This window comes from Microcaecilia unicolor, chromosome 2, assembly GCF_901765095.1.
Source record: "Microcaecilia unicolor chromosome 2, aMicUni1.1, whole genome shotgun sequence".
NCBI classification, from domain to species: Eukaryota; Metazoa; Chordata; class Amphibia; order Gymnophiona; family Siphonopidae; genus Microcaecilia; species Microcaecilia unicolor.
The window spans coordinates 128947598-128972735 of record NC_044032.1 but is presented as its reverse complement, the minus strand read 5'-3'; the positions used below and the strand labels follow the sequence as shown (position 1 = coordinate 128972735).

Sequence of the window (25138 nt, the reverse complement as noted above, 5' to 3'; positions counted from 1 at the left end):
ATTCTTAACAGAATATATTTTTTAAAATAAACATTAAATCGGAGTTATTTTATTTTTTTCTTAGAAACATTTTAATCTCTTAGGTCTCCTTTTACCAAGTGGTGGCAAAAGGGGCCCTGCGGTGGCATGCGTTGAGGCCCCAAAGCTTTGTTTTTTAAAGGAAGGAAATGGCCGTGCGGTAAGTTAAACACTTGCTGCGTGACTGTTTCCTGGAGGAGCCTGATGGTAAACGGTTAGCACGCGGTGTTGCCTGATTACTGCCAGTCATGCCACCAGTGCTAGAAAATACAAAAATATTTTCTAGCGCCAGGAATAGTACGCAGTGGGGGGGGGGGGGGGGGGGGTCAGAACTACCGTTGGGCTCTCCCGGGATTCTGGCAGTAGTGCCGAATTGCCGCATTTCAAGCCCGTGGTAGGCTTGCCATGCTTTGGTAAAAGGACCCCTTATTTCATTAGTGAGAAATCTGGGATTGATGAGCTGCACACAGTTATTCGATGTTTTTGAATGGTAGACAAGTTCACACTAATCTTACTGTCAACATCAAGATTTTTTAAAATCTATTCTAGAGTTTATATATAGTAGAGCTAGGATGTTTCCACTTACAGCTCACCAAAAATTAAATAAATAAATTCTGGTATCACAACACAAAATCCCTCCACTGCTAGATAATTTGTGAAGTAATTCAAAACCTTGCAAATAAGCTACTCAGAATCTATATAATAAACCTTCCATACAATAACAGCACCAGCTCTCAGGAGCACAGAGCAAGTACTGTACTTTTTATAGAACAGGAGCTAAGAACTCCAATACACTTCCTGTTGGAAAATCCAAACAAATCAGACTGCTATAGATCCCCAAACAGAAACTTTATTGAGTTATTTATTCATTTTGGATATATTTACTGCATTTTTGAAGCAATTAACCCAAGGCAGAATCCCTCACCTCGGTCACACATAGAACACAGACCAACCCTGTCCAATTGCAGAATAAAGGACCAAATATTAGAAACAGAAATCCCAAGAAGACAGTTTCTGTGAACAGTATCAATAGAAATCAAACAGTACAACACAAGAGAAATAAAATTTAAAATAAATTTCCTCCTGTACTAAGCAAAATTCAAAGATAGAAGAAATGCATGTTCTGAAAACTGATACTTGTCCGCTTACTGAACTGAAAATAAAATCTTGTTGCAATTTATTTTCTAATTGGGTAGTCCAAGACTCTTTGCATCCCTTTCTTCTTTTATCCAGTACTTAGCTTCCCATACCCTCATTCACCTTCTTTCCAGCTTTTTTATTTTCACCTTCTACCATCCCTACCCCTTTCCTCTCTCTTACTCCTTTCCCAGCACCTTCAGAGCTTCCCACCATCTCCAGCCCACATCAGCTTCCTTGTCTCAAAAACCCCAGCCCATCTAAGACACCCTTACTCAAACCCCCACCCTGCTGTATTGCCCTCACTTCCATATAGTCCCTGAATCCCTTTTCCAGTAGTACCCAATTCCACCATCTCCAAGTCCACATTAAAAAACAAAGTCCCCACTTAATCGCAATCCTGAAGACCATTTTTCTGAAGGAGAGCACTAGCCATCCCTTGGTTTCCCCTCCTGTAGTGAGACCACTTGCACCAGTTTTATACCTTCTCTCTCGTGCCCTGAGGCTCACCCTATCTCTCTAAACCCCCTTGAAGTACGCCCCACCTCAATACATAACCCTTCTTTTTTTCCTTTCAACAATCTTCCCCCTTTTAAAATTTACGTTCTGTACCTAAGATTTGGCAGAAGGAAAAGAATCCGGGGTGGTGATAGTGGTGAGAGGGGAGGCTTCCTTTAGCCATCAACTCCTTCTTTGCAGGCAGAAATGGCAGAGCTGTCAAGTGGTCTTGATTTTTGAGAGGGAGATTTTAATACATGCTCCCAGCTCTGCCCCACTCTTCCTTGGCCCCACCCACTCTACATCATGGCTTCACCCCCTGGCACACCTCAATCCCATGGCCATTTCAGAAAATATTTTATTTACACCCGTGACGGCAGGGATGAGCAAGAGGGAGTGTTTTAGTTTACTCTATTAGACCCTATATCTAGCATATATTCCCCCCAGGGGCATAACCATAAGGGGGCCTTGGGCCCCCCCACCCCCCACTTTGAGCTTAAGCCCACTCCAAAATTGTGGCACTGGTTGAATTACAGGTGGAGATGCCCAAGCTCTGCTAGCTGAAAATGTCCACTGCATGAGCCCCCTACCATGTTGTTTGAGCAGTGCAGCAGTTGGCAGCGTGCTTCAGCCACCGATGCTGGCCCTCCTACATATGCTCAGTTCAAGCACTTGAAAATGGAAAATAAGATGATACTTTTTTTATTGGACTAGCCTAATACCTTTTTCAATTAGCTTTCAGAGGCCAAAACCTCCTGTCTCTTGTTATGGTAGTCTCTCCTGACCAGAGGAAAGAAGTGTTGGCCTCTGAAGGCTACTCTAAAATATATTCAGATTAGTCAAATATTAAGGTATCACCTTATTTTCTATTTTGTGTTTTATTTTTATTTATTAACCTACCACATTACTTTATCCCAGTCCCTTGTTTCTGCTTTCCTTCATCTTCTCTTAACTCTGTTGCCAGGGTTTCCTGTCCATTTGTCATTTTTCTCTCTCATTTTTCTTTCAGTTTTCTCTAGCTTTAATTCATTCTTACTATTCAGTCTTTAATTTCCCTCATTTTACTTCATCTACCTATGGCTTTTCATCTTTCCCTCACCCTTGTTCTCCCCTATGCCCCTTCCTCTTATGTTCCAATCTTTCACTAACTTTATCCTCTCCCCCTTTCCATTCAGCATCTCCCCTCTTTCTCTCCCCAACCTTCCATCCAGCATCTTCCCTCTTTTTCTCCTCATCCTTCCATCTGACATCTGCCCTTACTCCCAAGCCTTCCATATAGTGTCTCCTTCTCTCTCCTCTTCCTTCCATCCAGTGTCTCTTTCTCCTCCCTTTTCCATTCAGTGTGTCCCCTCTTTCTATCTGCATCATTCCATCCAGCGTCTCCCCCTCTTTCTGTCCCCATCCTTCCAGTGTCTTCCCTCTTTCCTTTCTTCCATCCAGCGTAGTTCCCTGGTAAGAAAGGGTGAAAGCAGACCTGTAACATTTACAGCTTGATCTGGCAGTAATGGGAGGGGTGGGGGATGGGAGGAAACAGAATTAGGAAGTGGTTATGGGGATTTCAAGTACCTGGCTCCTTGCTTTCATAGGCATCACTATGGGGTGGCAAGTGTCATTCCAAAAAAGTTGCTTGCCACCCCTTTGCCACCTCAGTTACATGCAATGTGTCCATTTTCCTTCTATCCAGTGCTGTGCTTAGCTGGTCTTTTTCTCACCTGTGACTGGATATGCAGGAGTTACTGTGTGCATATGTCTGTGAATCTTTTTTTTTTTTTAAGTTTCCACTCTGGAGAGAGTTATTTTAGTCTCAGAGGTTCTCTGAGACACTCCAGATTTTGAGTGGTGGGGGCTGCTTTAAATTTTCATGTACTTAAGCAGAAACACTTAAGCAGAAACATTAGGAGGCACCATACTTGCGCATACATACCATATCCCCTCCCTGTTACCAGTGGCAGTAGCAGATTGGAAGTTTGTAAAACACAAAAGAAAATGTTTGCCCCTGTCAAACAAACAGAATAGGAGGAGAAGCATGAGGAGCCAGAGAGCTGTATATGTGTGTCTGTGTATCTGAGGAGGAGGGGTGGCAGAAAGTGGGGAGAGTGGATTTCCCCTATTTGGATGATGATGCAGAGGAACTGAAAGAAATATTGGTTAACCTGGAAGAAGTACCGATCCAAATTGACAAAATAAAGGGTAGTAAATCACCTGGACTGGATGGCATGCATTCAAGGGTACTGATAGAACTCAAACATGAAATTTCTGATCTCCTGTTTGTAATCTGTAACCTGTCATTAGTATCATTCATTGTACCTGAAGATTGTAACACCGGTTTTTAAATAGAGTTCCAGCTGTGATCCAGGTAATTACAAAAGTCAGTACCGAGTAAAATAGTGGAAACTATTACAAAGAATAAAATTACAGAACACATAGATAAACATGGTTTAATGGGACAGAGTCAGCATGGATTCAGGCAAAGGAAGTCTTGCCTCACCAATTTGCTTAATTTCTTTGAAGGCATGAATAAACATGTGGATAAAGGTGAGCCGGTCAATATAATTTATGTAGCTTGACAAAGTTCCTCATGAGAGAATCCTGAGAAAATGAAAGAGTAATGGGACAGGAGGCAAAGTTCTGTTGTGGATTAGGAATTGGTTATTGGACAGGAAACAGAGGGTAGGGTTAAATGACCATTTCTCTCAATGGAAGAGCGTGAATAGTGACGTGCTGCAAGAAACTGTACTGGAACCGGTGCTATTTAAAATTGTTATAAATGATCTGGAAATTGGAATGACAATTGAGCAGATTAAATTTGCAGTTGACACAATAATAGATGTAATTAGAGACAATGAACTATGCTAACCCAAAATGATGGTAAAGGGTCTAGGTGATAGCTAAGATAGCGCACACTCCCCTAATCCTGAAATATTAGGATGCCTAACACCCCAGGCAATCACAGGCACTAAGGAGATAACAGTTCAGACCTGACAGATGATATCACTCACAACACTGTGTCAGGAGGTAACACAGGAACTGATGACGATAAATCAGGACTCAGGGACATAGGCAGCAGGTGGTTTCTCCCAGCCGGGAAAGTCTTCAGGCAGGCGATGCCACTGTTTAATGAGCCTTCATTCTGGTGGCAGACTCGGAGCCAGCTGATGGTTGTTACCAAGGTTCTGACAGATAGCTTGCGTGCCAGCTAACACCTTCAAGGATGGTGTCTTTATACCTTTCTTCCCAAATCTTAGGGCCGCCAGGTTTCCTGGAACATGACGACCTGAAGTTCCTGCAATGACATCAATGCTGATAACAATGTAACAGCAAAAAGTTGTTAGTGTCCAAGTTGTTTTGCTTTTAGCAGACTGGATGACTCCTTATGGACCTTGAGGCCTTTACACGGTACCAAATCTCTGCATTAGGTCTGAAAATGATCAAGTCTGTAAAAGTCAGGTTCATGATGCAGGCTAGTGCTGAACTGTATTGCCTTGATGCAGGGTTTTAACCCTACATACCCCTCCCCCCCCCCCTTTCAAGGACCTGCAGCTTAAAAAGAAGCCAGAGGTGCTTGAAACACTAGCTAAAACAAACTGTGTGTGAACTCCTGTTCACCAAGACATACATGACTATCAATAAACCATATGCAAGTTCAGAGATACAACAATATAAATACAATAATCTTAACAATATACATGAGCATAAAAGCTTTTGAAATGACTTTTTGAGTTACCATATGATTGCAAACAATGTAAATGACCTTGATCCATGTCTATAAGTAAATCAAGTGATGCAAAAGTTTCAATGACTGTCCGTAGAAGTCAAAATGCACCAGCTCCAGTTGATTCAGAATGCAGCAGCAAGACTCATAGAAGGTTGCAAGCGACGTGACCACATCACACCATTTTTGCAAAAACTTCATTGGCTACCAGTACAATACAGGGCTAAATTTAAAACTCTATGTCTGATCTTCAAGGCCCTGAAAGGAAATGGCCCGAGTATCTGAAGAATAGGATGATCCTCCACACACCGCCAAGGACACTAAGGTCCTCCCAAAGACTTTCACTAACTGCACCCTCTCCAAAAGACATTACACAATGTGATACCCACAAGCAAGCCTTCTCTGGAGTAGCCCCCATACTGTGGAATGCATTGCCTGAAAGACTCCGCTTAACACAAGACTATCTCTACTTCAGGAAGCAGGTGAAAGCTTGGCTCTTCAACCAAGCCTTTAATGGAAGCAGTAACTAATTTGTTAGTCTCACTCAAACACACAAGGATTGACTCGGGCTGCACATACTGCAGCGGGACATGTTTATCCACTCCTACCCTAGCTGAGATAATATTTAACCATCTCTCTGACCTCACCTGCAATTTTCTTCAAATCAATCACCTTACTTTCTAATTCTTCCTACTTTCTTACTCATCTATATGTTACAACTTTGCCTTACCCCTCACTACCAATTATAATGTTCTAGTACATGTTGTGTTGTCATTGCAAGCAGTATACATGCCATACTTTGTATTGTTGTTCGAATATTTTTACTGCTCTAATTGCCTACTGCTCATGTTTGATCTATTCTTACTGTACACCGCCTTGCGTGAATTCCTTCAAAAAGGCGGTAAATAAATCCTAATAAATAAATAATAAATAAAAAGACTTATTTCATTGGAAAAAGAAATGTCACTTGAACCAAGGCAATGATGATACGATGATATTAACCACATGAATGGTAAAGCATCCAAAAACATGACATGTCCAGTAGGCGATGTTCTAGTCGCCTATAAACAGCCCACCAGGGTGACTCGATACTGGATAAGTTCTTCTTGCAGCTTGCAACAATTGCTACCAATATGTACATGCAAAAGAAATAATAAAACTGCTAAATATCCATGCACTATAAAAGTAATGTTCATTGTGGAAAGGGTAAAAAGGCTATAATGAGTTCTCCAGTTATTTAAAACTGATAACCACGGCAGAACCCAAAGTCCAAAACCAGGCTATAAAGGCTATAATCAGTCCATGATGGCTTACAAGTGGATAACCATGGTAAACCAAAGTTCAAATAATATGGGTATGGTACACAAGACTGGCAATGTCCATGGTAAAACCAATGTCCAGTCTATACATTGTAATGATGGAACATAACACATGTACAATACACAATGACATGGTATAGTGCAAAACCTTACATCACATATAATATAAGTATCAACAATAATAAATGTGTTACATATCATGTGATAACTTTATGACATAGGGAAAAATCACACAGTGTGGAAACCTATAAATTTCTTGGACACTTGGATGTACAGGTGCGTATAATAAGGCATCTTATTTTAGGTAACAGCTTTATAAAAAAAATTATTTAGAAGGGGATAACCCAGAATATGAAATGTTGTGGGAGGGGGGGGGGGGGGGGAATATTGTGGGTGGAAACAAACCTTCGATTATTTGCACTAAAAATAGTATGACACCATTTAAAAGAATAAGCTACCAAGCTGAGATAAACCCTTTTTTGTAAAAATGGGTTCCCAAATTGTTGTAAACATATGTGTAACACTTGGAAATACTTGACAGGTGGGTTAATGCAAATCACTCTAAAAATGTGAGTATCAAAATAACAGGTACCTTAAAATTAATTTGCATATGCATAATTAGTCCAAAAGAAAACACAATTTCAAATATTTGCATGTGTGTAGGCTGAACAAAAATAATGTACAATGTGTGAGACAGGATGCATCAGAGGGTCCACTGTACTGTTTGGTAGATGCATTTCAAGGCAGTGCACAGGTAAGTGACAGGGACCTCTATCCTACTAAGTTCACATGAAAAATTGCAGTAAGACCTTAGGAAATGGGAAGACTGGGCATCCAAGTGGCAGATTAAATTTAATGTGGACAAATGCAAAGTGATGGGCATTGGGAAGAATAACCCAAATCATAGTTACAAGATGCTAGGGTCCACCTTGGGAGTCAGCACCCAAGAAAAAGGTCTATGTGTCATTGAAGACAATACGCTGAAATCTTCTACCCAGAGTGCTGTGGCAGCCAAAAAAGCAAACAGGATGCTAGGAGTTATTAGGAAAGGGATGACAAATAGTACCAAGAATATTATAATGCCTCTGTATCGCTCCATTGTGTGACTTCACCTTGAGTACTGAGTTCATTTCTGATTACCATACCTCAAAAAAGATATAGTGGAATTAGAAAAGGTTCAAAGAAGAATGACAAAAATGATAAAGGGGATGAAACTCCTCTCATATGAGAAAAGACTAAAGAGGTTAGGACTCTTCACTTGGAAAAGAGACGTTAGAAAAGAGATATGTGAAGTCTACAAAATCCTGAGTGTTGTAGAACAAGTAGAAGTGAATCAATTTTTTACTCTTTCAAAAAGTACAAAATCTAAGGGACACACAATGAAGTTACATGGAAATACTTTTTCACTCAATAAATTGTTAAACTCTGGAAGTCATTGCCAGAGGAAATGGTAAAAGCTGTTAGGATCTGGTAACTGTGAACCCCTGTGCCCCGACTGAGCACGGCGAAGATGGAGTAACACCGCACTCGGTCAGGCAACCAGACAACCCCAAGCTTCACCTGGAAGACGACCACCGTTCCCTGAGAGTTGAGCCCTCAGGTGCAGGCGGCCACCAGGACTTCTGGAACCGGGGGGTTGCACAACCACTGACCAGCCAAGCAAGCAGAACAGACACAGTCCAAGAGCCAGGAAATCCATAGGGCAAAGAGTAGTCAACAATAGTCCAAGGTCAAGGCAGGCAGCAAAACAAGCGAGGTCTGGGAAACAAGCCGAGGTCTGGAACACTGGATCTGAAGACAAGGAGCACCGGCGTGGATCTCAAACACAATTGAGGCCAAAGCAACGAAGGACTGGAGGCAGGGCTTTAAATAGTGTAGGAATCAATCTAAAACATGTGCAGCTGATCCAAAATGGCTGCCCCCATCAGCAGAGAAGCCCAACGCCCAAATATGGGCTTCCTTCCTGCAGCCAGCCAACCGCAAGATGGCCGCCACGTTGAGATGCCCATCCCAAGATGGCCGACCTATCCTGGAGAAACACCACCAAGATAGCCGGCTATCTCTGCCAGACCGCGCCTCGCCGACGAATTGGCCGCGCAGGCCTGGAACCAGGTGAGGAACGTAACAAAAGCAGTTAGAGGGGCATTTTTGAACGGGGACACCCACCTCTAAGGGCGTCCATCTCTGAGGATGTCACCGTGAAGGGGCAGGGCATCCCGTATTATCGAAACAAGATGGGCGTCCATCTTTCGTTTCGATAATATGGTCAGGGACACCCAAATCTCAACATTTAGGTCAACCTAAGAGATGGTTGACCTAAATGTTGAGATAGTCGACCTTAGAGATGGTCGTCCCCGGTTTTCGCCATAATCGAAACCGAGGACGCCCATCTCAAAAAAGCCCAAATCCAAGCCCTTTGGTCATGGGAGGAGCCAGCATTTGTAGTGCACTGGTCCCCCTCACATGCCCTAGTGGGCACTGCAGTGGACTATATAAATTCCTCCCATTGTGCATAGCTCCCTTACCTTGGGTGCTGAGCCCCCCAAAACCCACTACCCACAACTGCACAGCACTATCATAGCCCTTAAAGGGTAAAGGGGGGCAGCTAGATGTGGGTACAGTGGGTTTCAGGTGGGTTTTGGAGGGCTCACATTTACTACCACAAGTGTAACAGATAGGGGGGGGTGGGCCTGGGTCCGCCTGCCTGACGTGCACTGCAGTACCCACTAAAAACTGCTCCAGGGACCTGCATACTGCTGTGATGGAGCTGGGTATGACATTTGAGGCTGCCACAGAGGCTGGCAAAAAATGTTTTTACATTTTTTTGGGGTGGGAAGGGGTTGGTGACCACTGGGGGAGTAAGGGGAGCTGATCCCTGATTCCCTCTGGTGGTCATCTGGTCAGTTCGGGCACCCTTTCAAGATTTGGTGGTGAAAAAATTGGACCAAGTAAAGTCGGCCAAATGCTCATGAGGGATGCCCTTCTTTTTTCCATTATCGGCCGAGGACCCCATCTCTTAACCACGCCCCCGTCCTGCCTTCGGTACACTGCCGACACGCCCCTGTGAACTTTGGTCGTCCCCGCGATGGAAAGCAATTCAGGACGCTCAAAATCGGCTTTCAATTATGCCAATTTGGGCGACCTTGAGAGAAGGAAGCCCATCTCCCGATTTTTGTCGGAAGATGGGCGACCTTCCCTTTCAAAAATAAGCTAGTCAGTGTGTCTGGGTTTAAAAAGGTTTTGGACAATTTTCTGGAGAAAAAGTCCATAGTCTACTATTGAGACAGACATGGGGAAGCCACTGATTGCCCTGGGATTGGTAGCATGGAATGTTGCTACTATCTGAGTTTCTTCCAGGTATTTGTGGAAACCAGATACTGGGCTAGATGGACCAGTGATCTGACCCAGTATGGCTATTCTTATGTATTTATAGATGTCATAGCATCAAGATAATAGGAGTAAAAATTTCAGTCATGCAATTCTCTCTTCTCACGGCCAGAGCTGCAACAAGCAAGCTTAGAGGAAAACAAAATGATAGTGAGGGGTATAATCGAACAGGGAAGCCCATCTCTAAGGGCGCCCATCTCTAAGGACGTCCCGGCGAAGGGGCAGGGAAACTTGTATTATCGAAACAAGATGGGCGTCCATCTTTCGTTTCGATAATACGGTCGGGGATGCCCAAATCTCAACATTTAGGTCGACCTTAGAGATGGTAGACCTAAATGTTGAGATGGTCGACCTTAGAGATGGTCGTCCCCAGTTTTCATTCATAATGGAAACCGAGGACGCCCATCTCAAAAACGACCAAATCCAAGCCCTTTGGTTGTGGGAGGAGCCAGCATTCATAGTGCACTGGTCCCCCTCACAGGCCAGGACACCAACCGGGCACCCTAGGGGGCACTACAGTGGACTTCAGAAATTGCTCCCAGGTACATAGCTCCCTTACCTTTTGTGCTGAGCCCGCCAACTCCCCCCCCCCAAAACCCACTCCCCACAACTGTACACCACCACCATAGCCCTAAGGGGTGAAGGGGGGCACCTACATGTGGGTACAGTGGGTTTCGGGTGGGTTTTGAAGGGCTGACATTTACCACCACAAGTGTAACAGGTGGGGGGGGGGGGGCTGGGTCCACCTGCCTGAAGTGCACTGCACCCACTAAAAACTACTCCAGGGACCTGCATACTGCTGTGATGGAGCTGGGTATGACATTTGAGGCTGGCATAGAGGCTGGCGAAAAATTTAAAAAATATATATATTTTGGGTGGGAGGAGGTTGGTGACCACTGGGGGAGTAAGTGGAGGTCATCCCCGATGCCCTCCAGTGGTCATCTGGTCAGTTCGAGCACCGTTTTGAGGCTTGGTCATGAAAAAAATGGACCAAGTAAAGTTGGCCAAATGCTCGTCAGTGACACCCTTCTTTTTACTATTATCGGCCAAGGACGCCCATCTCTTAATCATGCCCCAGTCCCGCCTTTGGTACAGTGCCGACACGCCCCTGTGAACTTTGGTCATCCCCGCGACGGAAAGCAGTTGAGGGCGCCCAAAATCGGCTTTTGATTATGCCAATTTGGGCGACCCTGAGAGAAGAACGCCCATTTCCCGATTTGTGTCGGAAGATGGGCGCCCTTCTCTTTCGAAAATTCCCTTGCATGTTTTTTTTTTTTTTAATTCTTTTATTTATGAATTTTAATCACATTACAAGCATCAAAAACTTGAGTAGGCAAATCAGAAAGAAAATTTTGTACAAGAATATATTCTTGAATATTATAATAAGAAAAAAAAAATTATATATCTTGTCTTAGACCACCAAAAGGAGGAGGGTCGGTTAATTATATTTAGGAGAGATTCGTAATACAAAAGAAAAAAAAAAGCCAACAAAGAAAGGCTTAATGGTTAATCCACTATATAGTTCTCCGTCTTATCCCTAGATCAATTCCCTTGCATGTTATTCAAAGTTGTTCTGCCTCCATGTTCATGGAGGCAGGGTGCATTGTTGTTTATACTTATTATATTATTTCTATTTAATTGCATTGTCTATGTAATAGATAGTACTGTGTACTGGGTCTTCCCCTCTTATAGTTTATAGTTCCTGTGATTGACTCATTGTAAGCTTTTCCTATTGGCTCTTGGTTCTGAGCTAGGGTTAGTCCCCTCCCTCTCTCCATGGGGCCTGTGTGCAGTGTTGCCAGGTGGGCGGTTTTACCGCCCAATTGGGCGGTTTTCCGCGACCCGCCGTGGGAAATTTTTGCCCGCGGCGGGTTGCGTTTTTTTTGGCTGCTTTTTGGGCTTCGGGCGGTTTTTTGGGCTGCTTTTTCGGCCGCGGTGGGCGGGGTTAGCGACGTTTTTGGGCGGGGTTAGTGACGTGGGAGGCGGGGCCGATGACGTGGGAGGCGGGGCCGATAACGTGGGAGGCGGGGCCGATGACGTGGGAGGCGGGACCGATGACGTGGAGGCGGGGCCGATGACAGCGGGGGCGGGGTTGATGACGGCGAGGGCGGGGGTGATGACGCGGGGGCGGGGGTGTCAGGGGCGGGGTTTGAGTTTGGGCGGGTTTTGGGCTGGATTTTGGGCTCCTTTGGGCTGGAAAAATATTTTCCACCTGGCAACCCTGCCTGTGTGAGAGAGTCCCAGTTTTGCTAGCATGCCTTGGTGATCAGCAGCTGTTCTAGGAGCTGATCCCGTCACATACCATCCCACCCCTTTCACACACCCCCATCACATACAGCCCCACACCTTTCACACACACACACCCCCTGTCACACACCCCTATGGGTGTCCTATCCTATCCTATCCTCCCCTCCCCTTACTATACTGCCTACTTTAGAAGTGTTAAACTGAAAAGGTTTTATGAGAGATCATTTTCATTTCAAATAGTAAAATTTTGGAATACTCTTCTGGCTGAAATTAGATTATGCCTATCTTATATGTTTATTTTTTGCAAATAGCTGAAAGCATACTTGTTTTCAGAATTTTTATTGTGATATTTTAATAATCTTGTTGTTGAACATAATTAATATTTTTGTATTCTGGATTTATGTATCCTTTTCTTGTGTTGTTAACTCGCTGTAAGCCTAATTTTAGACATAGAGTGGGCTTAAATACCCAGCAGTAGCAGCTTGAATTTGGCTAGTCAATAATTGTGTAATGTGAGTTTTTATTGGTTGGTTCAAACTGGCCAGGGATTTCTTTATTGCACAGAGGGCACTTGTGACTTTTTCTTGTAATGTCTTTTAGAATCCATGTATTGGGAGGGGAAGGGGGAAACCAGGGTGTGGACACATTCTGGCCAATATTCAGCTGGTGGTCAACAGTGTGCTTTTAAATACTGAATGTGACCAGCTGAATTAGCCCCGGGCCCGGGCACTGAATAGCCACAGCTAATTTGCCTGATGCTGGCTTCCAGGGCATATGCGGGTCCTGGCTGGGACCCAGATAACTAGCCAGCTCATTTTTCAAAAGTGATCGCCGGCCAATTTCCGACATAAATCGGGAGATGACCGGCGATCTCGGAAAAGCGGCCAAATCGGTATAACCAGTGGTGTGCTGGAGCGGGCTCTCACGGGCTCGCGAGAGCCGTTTGTTAAGTTTTTAAGAATTTTGGGAGCCGGTTGTTAAAGTAGGCCTCCCCATGGCTACTTTAACAACTTACTCCCAAAATGTGGGCTTGGGCCCCCTCCTGAATTCTCTTTTACTTTGCTGGCAGTGATGCTGGCCCCACCAGCAAAGTAAATAGACTGCTGCTGCTCCCTGCTCCTTGTTTCTGACTCTGAGCATCAGGCTAGGATTTTTCATGCAAGTGCAAGAAGGTTCCATCATGCTGCTCAGAGCCAGAAACAAGCAGCAGAGAATTGTGGCAGTCCATTTATTGGCTGGTGGGGCTCGGCAAAGGTATGCCTAACGTGCCTGCACAAGGGAGGGGAGAGAGAGACATGTATTCCGCCCCCCCCCCCCCCCCACCACCACCACCAAATTTCAGGGCCGGCTATGCCCGGAGAGAGAGCACGTTGTTAAAAATTTACCAGCACACCCCTGGGTATAACCAAAAGCCGCTTTTTTGCCAACATCACCGCTTTCCCGTCGCGTCGCCGGCCAAAGTTCAAAGGGGCGTGTCGGCGGTGAAGCAAAGGCGGGCATGGGTGGGCATGGGCATGGCTACCAGATGGCCGGCTTTCGGCGATAATGGAAAAAAACCCCGGCTATAAGCAGTATATCGCCGGGTTTACTTGGTCCTTTTATGTTCATGACCAAGCCTCAAAAAGGTGCCCCAAATGACCAGATGACCATTGGAGGGAATGGGGGATGACCTCCCCATACTCCCCCAGTGGTCACCAACCCCCTCCCATACTAAAAAAATAAAACTAAAAACCTTTTTTGCCAGCCTGTATGCCAGCCTCAAATGCCATACCCACCTCCATGACAGCAGAATGTGTTTTATCCTCCGACAGCCTTTCCCTGGTTGCAATGTGTCTCTCGGGTGAGTGTGACACCTTTTCTGTTAGGTGCCCTGCAGAGTCACATCAGCAATGCATTGTGGTGGGTGTAGGGTACTGGGCTCTACTCCCATGGTGCTTTTCCCCCCTGCTAACTGGGTCAGAGTGTGCCCTGTTTTGTTTCCGGTAGTCCATGAGGTAGTGGCCATTTTTGTAACACAATTTTAGATCCCTTTCATGTGTCACCCACGTTAGAGAACGTTATTACCTTGAATGTGGCTCAAAGAGGGCATTGTACACCATTCTGCCAGCTCTGACCTACTGCTAATCTCAGTACCAGGGAGACTCTTTGCCAGTGGGGCACAACCTCTGATCTGCAGTTAACTGTGAGTAAACGTGCTTATTCAATTAAAGGACTTTTTCAAAGAGATTAGTCTTCAGGTGTCAACTGGTGTGCCAAGGTTATACAGCAGCAACAAGTCCTAGAGGCGTGCGTGTATGCAGGTCCCTGGAGCACTTTTAGTGCGTACCGCAGTGCACTTCAGGCAGGCAGACCCAGGCCCATCCCCCCCCCTACCTGTAACGCCTGTGCTGGTAATGGAAGCCCTCCAAAACCCACTGTACCCACATGTAGTTGCCCCCTTCACCCCTAAGAGCTTTGGTAGTGTTGTACATTTGTGGGTAGTGGGTTTTTTGGGAGGGGTTGGGGGGCTCAGCACCCAAAGTATTGGAGCTATGCATGTGGGAGGATTTTCTGAAGTCCACTGCACTGACCCCTAGGGTGCCCAGCTGGTGTCCTGGCATGTCAGGGGGACCAGTGCGCTACAAATGCTGGCTCCTCCCACGACCAAATGCCTTGGATTTCGCCGGGTTGGAGATGGCCGGCATTTTTTTCCATTATCGCTGAAAAACAAACCTGGCCATCTCAAACCCGGCGAATTCCAAGGCATTTGGCCAGGCTAAACCGTATTATTGAAAAAAAAAGATGACCGGCCATCTTTTTTGATAATACGGTTCCGGCCAGCTGTAGCGCCGCCGCCAACATAGATCGCCGGCGATCTATTTGGCCGACGATGTTCAATTATGCCCCTCCACGTTGCCTTTTAAAATCCAACCCCCATCTTCCTCACAGCCCCTGAAAAATCCTCCCTCCTTCCCTCTCCCCACCCCTTGAATATCACCCAACCCCCCCCCCCCCCCCCCCCCCCCCCGGTAGTCTTTGCAAAAATGCACTTTATGCAAAACAAATAGTATAAAACACGTGAAAACATGCTAAAACATCATTTTAAGGGCAATTCTGTAACAAGTTGCTTACATTTGCATGCTAAATGTGCGTCTAAATGTACAGTATACTTACCCATAAAGATGTCATTTGGGCGCTTAAGTGATATTCTACAAAAAGGCACTCAAATGGCATAGCATGTATTTGTAAGGGGGGTTGGCATTCCCCTGGGTGGAGCATGGGCAGGCCATAGGTGAGTCAGACAGGTGGGCAACTTACAGAATAAGTTGCCTGTGTGCCTGCTACAATCAGCTCCCTCCCCCCATTTATACCAGATCTATGGAAGGTGTAAATGGAGGCACCTAAATGTACACTAACCTGAATGTATTCAATATTTGAAAAGGAAATTTGGGCACCCCTGTGCTATATAGAATAGGGTCTTATCTGTGTTATTCAGGCACCTAAACAGAGGTGCCCTGTTTTAGAGCTGTCCCCTTTGTTCTATTTGTGCATGAAGTTGCATTTTTGTAAAGTTATTTTGCAAAAGTACACTTTGCAGTATCTTCACACAAAGTATATTTGGTATTAATGATGTGCAGAGCAGCTCGTTAATACCTAAACATCTGGGGGGGGGGGGGGGGGAAGCATGTAAAAAAGGCTTTATGGACCAGTTTTCATTGAAAAAAAATAACCACAGCTCAAGAAATGTAGCTTCTTTTCTTTTCAAAGATCTGTGAAAAAGTGCACAATTGCACATTTTAAAGCCCTCTTCCTTAAAGTTCTTTTCCAAAAACCTACCCTTTCCCAAAGTAAAAGGCCAGCCTGCACCTGTCCCCCCCCCCCCCCACCCTCCTTATTTCTCCACAGCTCCTCCCATTACCCTAGCTCACTCTCCAGAGGCCTGAGCGACAGTAGAGCCAGGAATGATCACTGGCTCCTACCTCAGTGGCTGCCTATCTCAAAATGGTACTAGCTGACCTCTAATGGCATTCTCATCCCACAATCGCTAGCGGTCAGCCAGCATCATTTTGAGAAAGGCAGACATTTGAGGTAGGAATAAGTACCCAGGCCCCACTGTTCCCCAGACTCCTGGGGGTGAATTGGAGTGCAGGGGGAAGGGGGCACTATGGTGTAGGAGGTAGGGGACCAGCTCTTTATTCTGGGAAAGGGAGTTTCAGGAAAGGGCAGGTCTTCAGGGAAGGGGCCTTTAAAAATGTTTTAGACTCGTGTCAGACTTGGAAGGAGTGTCAGCCCACCGGGCCACCAAGAAGTCCAGGGGAGGGATTCCTGGGGACCTCCAATTTGGGCCATGCCTCCACATGAAGGGGCTTTAAAAAAAAAAATTTACACATTTCCACAGCCCAGAACACACAGAATTCCTGATAAAGCATGAAAAATTCCACAAAAACTTGTCTACGGATGTAAATGCCAAAAAACGTATTTATATCTCCAAGTTAAATTTCACAAAGATGTATACTAAGCAGTAAACACTTTTGCAGGTTACTACATAGGACCCTTGTGTTTCTGTTCTGAGCTAGGATATCACTACTTGTTACACTGCATCCTTGGGCATCTGTTGCCTATATTAGGACCAGGGGCGTAGCTATGTGGGGCACAGGGGCATGGGCCCCCGTAGATTTGGCCTTGGCCCCCCCCCCACCGCCGTCGGGTACCTTTGCTGGCGGTGGGGGAGGGTTGGCAGCGGGAGGGGGGTCGAAAGGGTTGGTGCTGGGGGGGTCAAAGGTAGTGTTGGCGACGGTGGCGGTGTGGGGGGTCAAAATGGTGGGGGGTTGGCGGTGCCGGGGGGGTTCTGGACCCCCTCCCGCTGAAGTCTGGCTACACCCCTGATTAGGACTCCTAACCTTCAAGACCAGCTTAACTATTAAGCAAGGCTTGGTGGACACTTAAGGTAGCACTTTTGAAGAGGAAGCAAAAGGGCAATTGCAGTCAAAGCAAAGCAATAGTCTGAGAGAATCACACAAACTTTAAATTACCATCAGCCTGTACTTTTAAGCACAGGGAGGAAGAACAGTTTTCAAATCTCATTTACCCTCAGGTGTATATATGTATATTTAATCTATCTATAAATAGATGGATAGTTAAAGTTATAGATAGATACGATAGATATAGATAGATACACTTAATATTTGAAAGTGTGATCTCAAATTGTACATTTTTACAGGATTGTTCTGGGATGCAGGGGTGTTCAGGTGAACATGTATGTTGAGTTTAATTAACAAAATCTCACTAGGGGTTGCCTAAGGATTTTAAAGTTAAAGGGGAGAGGGATGTTCAAGGTTAAAGGTTCACCTAGGGCATTTAACACCCTTGTACCGGCCCTGCCAACATTAAGTATTCCCATGTATGACAATTGTCGTTACTATCTTTTTTCTCAGTAGAGTGCTGAATCTATAACCTATCGTCCCATAATATCCAGAACACAGATTTGCTGAGTACAGAGCTCCCAGATTTTTTTTTATAGAAGCACAAAAGCTTGTTGTCACTGTACTATTTCAGGATACTAGTACTAATGGCACAAACTGTAATGAAATTAAAAAATGTACCAGATCCAGCAGTGAAACAGCAGCACCAGACTGAAGAGGGATATGATTACTCATTTGTAAATCTGATTCCTTGAGGACATTTTTAATTTCTTTCTACTTTGAAAATAGATTCATCTTAACGTGTTTTTCTTTCTTTTTTTTTCCACTATTAGATTGGTGAACTGCTGAGCACTACACACCCTGCCAATAAAGCCAGCCTAACACTATTTTGCCCTGAGGAAGGGGACTGGAAAAATTCAAACTTAGACAGACACAACCTTCAAGACTTCATCAACATTAAGCTGAACTCCATCTCCATATTACCTGAAATGGAAGGACTTTCAGAATTCACAGAATATCTGTCAGAATCAGTAGAGTTACCTTCACCATTTGATATTTTGGAGCCACCCACATCAGGTGGTTTTTTGAAACTTTCAAAGCCTTGCTGTTATATTTTTCCAGGGGGTAGAGGGGACTCTGCATTGTTTGCAGTAAATGGTTTCAATATGCTTATTAATGGTGGATCTGAAAGAAAGTCTTGCTTCTGGAAACTTGTCCGACATCTAGATCGAGTGGATTCCATTTTGCTGACCCACATTGGGGATGATAATCTGCCTGGAATCAATAGCATGTTACAGCGGAAAATGGCTGAGCTAGAAGAGGAACAGTCTCAAGGTTCTACCACTAATAGTGATTGGATGAAAAATCTGATTTCACCAGACTTAGGAGTCATATTCCTTAATGTACCTGAAAATCTGAAAAATCCTGAACCTAATTTTAGGGTGAGGAGAAGCATAGAAGAAGCTTGTTTCACCCTTCAGTATTTAAATAAATTGTCTATGAAACCAGAACCTCTCATTAGAACTGGAGGGAATACCATTGACCCTATTATTTTGTTCCAAAAAATGGGAGTCGGGAAACTTGAGATGTATGTGCTCACTCCAATCAAAGGTAGCAAGGAAATGCAATATTTTATGCAACAATGGACAGGTACCAGTAAAGACAAAACTGATATACTACTACCTGGTGGCCAAGAACTAGATATTCCAATTAACTATTTTACCTCAGTCTCATCTTTGATTGTATGGCATCCAGCAAACCCAGCAGAAAAAATTATTAGAGTTCTGTTTCCAGGAAATACTACACAGTACAACATACTGGAAGGACTAGAAAAGCTCAAACATTTAGATTTCCTTAAACAACCAATAATAACACAGAAAGACCTAACTGATAATGTATTTAGTCAGCCTGTGAAACAAACAAAGATGAAACAAAGAATAGACAGCAAGGAAAGTCTGAAACCTTCACCAAAAACAACTTCAAACAAAGCAGTCAAAAAAGATTCTCGAGAAGAGAAACTAGAAGTAACAAAATCTAGTCCACCAGAGAAGGCCCAAAAAGTAGAGGTAAAAGAAAAAGTTGGTGTCACTAAAGAAACACCTATAAAAACTGAAAAAGATGTATCAAGTAAAGAAGAACCACCATTAAAATCTGAAACTGCTGAAAAACAAAAAACAGATGTCAAACCAAAAGTTGGAAAAGTTAAGTCTTTAAAAAGTGAAGTAAAGGTAAAGTCTGAAGAAAAGAAACAGGAAAAAGAAAAACCAAAGAAAGAGATTTCCAAAAAAGATGACAAAACACCAAGCAAGAAGGAAGAAAAACCCAAGAGAGAAGTAAAAAAAGAAATAAAAAAAGAAGAGAAAAAAGAAGCTAAGAAAGAAGTAAAGAAAGAAGTATCACATAAGGATATTAAAAAAGATGAGAAAGAGTCCAAAAAAGAGTCAAAGAAACTGCCCAAAGAAATAAAGAAAACATCTGCTCCATCAACTGAAGCCCGGAAGCCTATGGTAAAACCTAAGTCACAGAAGGAGGAACCTGCAAAAAAAGAAATTGGAGCATTAGGAAAGCCAAAAGATAAAGGAAAAATTAAAGTTACAAAGAAAGACAGCAAAGTCATTGAAAAGAAAGGTACTGTGGTTCCAGCAGGAGTTGCTGCAGTTACAGCAGCAGTAGGTGCAGCAGCAGCAGTAACTTCAGTGGCCACTGCTGGAAATGTAGCAGATCTTGAAGCAGAGAGATCCCTCATGTCTTCACCAGAAGATTTAACACAAGACTTTGAAGCTCTGAAGGCAGAAGTCTTAGTGGTAAATGAAATACAGCCCCAATTAGAATTACCAGAAGGTGAAGAAAAACAAAAGGTAACACTACCAAATGAAGGGTATGTAGTTAACAAAGAAGAATTAGATATTGAAGAACATGGTGAATCTCATGATGAAGGAATTACTACCACTGAGGCTGAAGGTGAATGTGAACAAAGTCCTGAAGAACTGGAATCTGTAGAAAAACACAAAGTAGATGAAGATGAAGGGACTGGCTTTGAAGAGTCATCTGAAGTTGGAGATTATGAAGAAAAGGCAGAAACAGAGGAGGTTGATGAGCAAATTGAGGACTTGGAAGAAAGAGCATCACTAAACATAACAGAACAACAAGATCTGGATGATGCCAGGGAAGTGGGTGATATTGGGGAAACTGAAGAGGAAGTAGAAACTGAAACAGATGAACATGTGAAACACAAAGATGGGAAGAATTTTGAAGGGGAAGAATCTGAAGCAGGTGATGAACAGGGAGATGCTGAAGAGACTGAAGAAGAGATTGATGAAGATAAAACTGAATATGTCAAAGAGGAAGAAGAAGAAACAGAAAAAATAAGAAATGCAGAAGAAGAGTATAGGATTAACAGGAGTGAAAAAGCAGCATTAGTTGATGAACCTGAAAACCAATATGGCTTATTTTTCACCACATCAGCCAAACAATCTGAACCCCATTCTCCAGTTGTTGAGCCAGCTTCTTCAATTCATGATGAGACTTTACCTGGTGGGTCTGAAAGTGAAGCAACTGTTTCAGATGAGGAAAACCGAGATGACCAACATGAGGAATTCACTGCTACATCAGGTTTTACTCACTCTACTATTGAAATTTCAAGTGAACCAACTCCAATGGATGACATGTCAACTCCTCGGGATGTGATGAGTGATGAGACTAATAATGAAGAAAGTGAATCTCCCTCTCAGGAATATGTAAGCAGTACTAAATATGAGACCTCTTTGTATTCCCAGGAATATGACAGGACAAGACTTTCTCCACTTCCTGATGCTTTGAGTGGATCATCTGATGAGTCTAAGACTGATGCAACAGAAGGTAAAGATTATAATGCTTCAGCTTCTACAATCTCACCACCCTCTTCGTTAGAAGAAGACAAATTTTGCAAGTCCTCCTTACAAGATATGTATCCTCAGAGAGATGCTGAAGTAGGACCTACTACAAAATTAGATATACAGGATAACTTTTCAGAGGATCTTGAAGAAAAAGACAGCTCAAGTAAGAGCCCATCTCCTCCATCACCAATTACTAAAACACCACTGAGTGAACGAAGTGTAAACTTTGATTTGACCCCTAATGAGATTAAAACTTCACCAGAACTAGGAGCTCTGCCTGCACTATCAGATGGACTTCAAGTTCCTGCTATACATGGTACTAGTCCTGATGATAAAACATTAGAAGTGTTATCTCCTTCACAATCAACTGCAGGTAGTGCTGGCCATACACCTTATCATCAGTCACCAACTGATGAAAAGTCCAGCCAACGTGAATCTCATCAAACAAATAATAAGGCCTCAGTTCCAGTTACTTTGAGTTTTCTGATACTAAAGATAAACAAGGCAGTCCCAAATAAGCCCAATGGATGAGCCAGTTCCTGACTCTGAATCACCTATTGAAAAAGTTCTGTCTCCTTTACGTAGTCCACCATTGATAGGTTCAGAACCATCATACGATATGTTTTTGAGTGCAGATGTAAAATATTCTATAGGAGCTACTGAAAAATCACTCAACAGAAAAATTGATGGAGATCCTGTTCTTCAAATAAGTTCAGCTTCGGCAATCATTTCTGCTGATCTTTCTCAGGATGAAAAATCTGCAAGCTCTCAGCATTTGAGTGGACGGGATGAAAAGAAATCAATGGGAGAAATTTCACCTACACAAATTGACTTTAGCCAATTTGGATCCTTTAAGGAGGACAACAAGATGTCTATTTCTGAAGGTACAGTCTCTGATAAGTCTGATACTCCTGTTGATGAAGTTGTAGCAGAGGACACCTATTCTCACATAGAAGGTGTTGCTTCAATTTCCACAGCATCTGTTGCTACTAGCTCGGTCCTAGAACCAACTACTGATGATGTATCTCCTTCTTTACATGCTGAAGTTGGGTCTCCTCATTCAACAGAAGTTGATGATTCCTTATCAGTGTCTGTCGTACAAACACCAACAACTTTCCAGGAAACAGAAATTTCTCCATCTAAAGAAGAGTGCCCAAGACCTATGTCAATTTCTCCACCAGATTTCTCCCCCAAAGCAACAAAATCTAGAACACTAGTTCAAGAGCAGAGGTCTCCTGAACAGTCAACTATGTCTGTGGAGTTTAGTCAAGAATCCCCAGAGCATTCATTGGCAATGGACTTTAGTAGGCAATCTCCAGAACACCACACAACAGGCTCTAGTATGCACCATGTAGCTGAAAATGGACCAACTGAAGTAGATTACAGCCCTTCTGATATGCAGGAACCTACTTTTGCACATCACATAGCAGCAGCAGATAAAGCTTTTTATAGTCAAGAGAAAGATCTCACACAATTTGTTTCTGGATCTCAAGTAGAAATTTCCCCCTCAACTTCATCTGCACATTCACCATCACAGGCAACCTCTCCACTGAATGAAGAACATCTGAAAGATGTCATTCATCATACAGATATGCCACTATATACTTCACAAAGTGCTAAAAAGATACAAAACCTAGAAGAGCATCTTTCTGCAGAACTTGAGCCATCTTTAATGCCAAAAGAATCCACTCCTTTACATTCTCCCAGTTTGTCAGATTCATCTTCTGTGATCAAAGAAGTCGCAGCTGTTTGCCATTCATCATCACCACCTCAGCATGTTTCTTCAGATGAACCATTTAGCCTTCACTACTCAGGATTGCATGACTCATTTCAGGAATTCTCTTCAGTGCATACTGAAAAGCCTGTGGAAGGTACAAACAAGGAAGAAAGTGAGAAAATGACTAGTACATCTACCACTTTCAGTTATTCTAGTGGGACAACAAATAAATATTCTACAGCAGAAAAAACATATTTAGCAGAAGCTCGCCAAGATGTTGATTTATGTCTTGTAACTTCTTGTGAATATAAGCATCCTAAAACAGAACTCTCACCTTCATTCATTAACCCTAACCCCTTGGAATGGTTTGCAAATGATGATAATTCCCAAGAGCAAGAAATGCCCATGGCTCAACTTGGTGGAGCTCAGCCTCCTTCTGGAGGGAAGCAGCAAACACGTCAGTGTGATGAAACACCTCCAACTTCAGTAAGTGACTCTGTTCCATCACAGACTGATTCTGATGTTCCCCCTGAGACTGAAGAATGTCCTTCTATTACTGCAGATGCTAACATTGACTCCGAAGATGAATCTGAAACCATTCCAACAGATAAAACAGTTACGTACAAGAGTATGGATCCTCCCCCAGTTCCACTGCAAGATCCCAGCCCTTCTCCTAGGCATCCTGATGTATCAATGATAGATCCAGAAGCAATGCCTCTTGACCAGAATTTAGGAAAACCTATGAAGAAGGATATTCGAGAAAAGACAAAAACTAAAAAGCAAGGTACTAAGGCCAAATCTTCTTCACCTGCCAGAAAAAGTGAAAGCAAATCTAGGCAGTCAGCTATTTCACCTAAACCAAGTGGAATAAAGGAATCAATAGAAAAAAGCTCCAAAACAGCTTCCCCCAAAAAGAAAGATCCAGTTGAGAAGGCACACAAGAACAGTTTCAGTTCAGAAATAAAATCTTCACGGGTTGAGGAGAGCGATAAAGAGATGAAGAATGCAACAAATTCCACTACATCAAAATCTGCAAAAACAGCAACTGCCGGTAAGGAAGATTCCAAACTATCAGTAGAGATAAGCCAGCCGATATTCAGTCAGCAGTGGTCATCGTTTTTTTAAACGTTTACCATCGCCGGCTAGATTAGCTCCCAATATTCAGTTCCGGGCCACGTCCAGGCACAAGCAGTAGCAGAAAGAGCCCTGGCCACCAGAGTTTATGCGGGTCCCAGCCAATGTTCAGTCAAGGCCTGCATAAGACAGTTATGCAGGCTGCGGCTGAATATTTGTCTGGGACCTGCATAACTTTTTTTAAAATTTCGGCGCTGCAATCTCCCTCCCTGCCCCTCCTTCTCTTCCATCTTCCCCCCAACCTGCATCATGTAAAAACCCAAGCCACCTCTCCCTCCCTGGAGCATCACCCCCCCACCCCCACCCCAGTGGTCTAGGTAGGCCCCCAAGGCCTATCTCTGTTCCTTGGTGGTCTAATGGGGCATTTGGGAAAGGAGTAAAGCCCTCTCGCTCCTGCCCTTTGCTGGAGGCTGGAGAAAATGGCTGTTATGACCATTACGGCAGCCATTTTCTCCAGCCTGTCGCAAGAGGCAAGGGTGTTGGGAGCTTCATTCCTGCCCCAACACCCCACTAGACCATCAAGGAACAGAGGTAGGTCCGGGGAGCCAGAGTAGGTGAGGGTGAGGCTTGAGCTTCTACATGACTTGGGTTGGGCGGAGTGTGGAAGACAAGGAGGGGGCCGAGAGGGGGATCGTGGTGCCTGCTTAGCTATGCAGGTGCTGGAACTAAATATTGCTGGCACCTGTATAGCCCCTGGCTTCTCCTTAACACCGCCCCCTGTACCACTCCTGACCTTCCAACTTTTCTGGGGGTCAGTCAAAGGCGATATTCAACTGGACATACGCTTTAGTGTGACTGAATATTGGGGGTTGGGCATGATAAAATTGCTTGTTTAAATTGCTTTGTATATCAGCCAGAAAGTGTTTGTAAAACAATATGGTATAACACAGGTTTTCCCATGTTTTGGAATGGAGCGGAGGGACAAACAGCTTCATGTAGGGAACATGCATATCAATGAGTGTGTTGAGAGATCAGAGACTGGTGATGTTGGAAGATATGGCATGGGTAAAGAATTTAGGGGGTCTTTTACTAAGCGGTGGTAAGCCCAACGTGGGCTTACTGCTCATTAAATCAGAAGTACCGTCAGGCAGTAGTTCCCACCTCCTGTGCAAGCCATTTCCGGCGCTACAAAAGTATTTTTATTTTGTAGCGCTGTTGTTTACCCGGCAGTAATCAGGCAGTGCCACTGCTGC

General features: G+C 43.9%; 1 protein-coding gene across 1 annotated transcript in view; it reads left to right on the top strand.

Moving 5' to 3' along the window:
• The window catches only part of MAP1B (microtubule associated protein 1B), a 235509-nt gene that overhangs the window by 164698 nt on the left and 45673 nt on the right, over positions 1-25138 (top strand). Inside the window, 3 exon segments of the mRNA XM_030193303.1 lie at positions 18053-21563; positions 21566-21604; positions 21607-23862. Coding sequence (XP_030049163.1) covers positions 18053-21563; positions 21566-21604; positions 21607-23862 — 5806 coding nt within the window.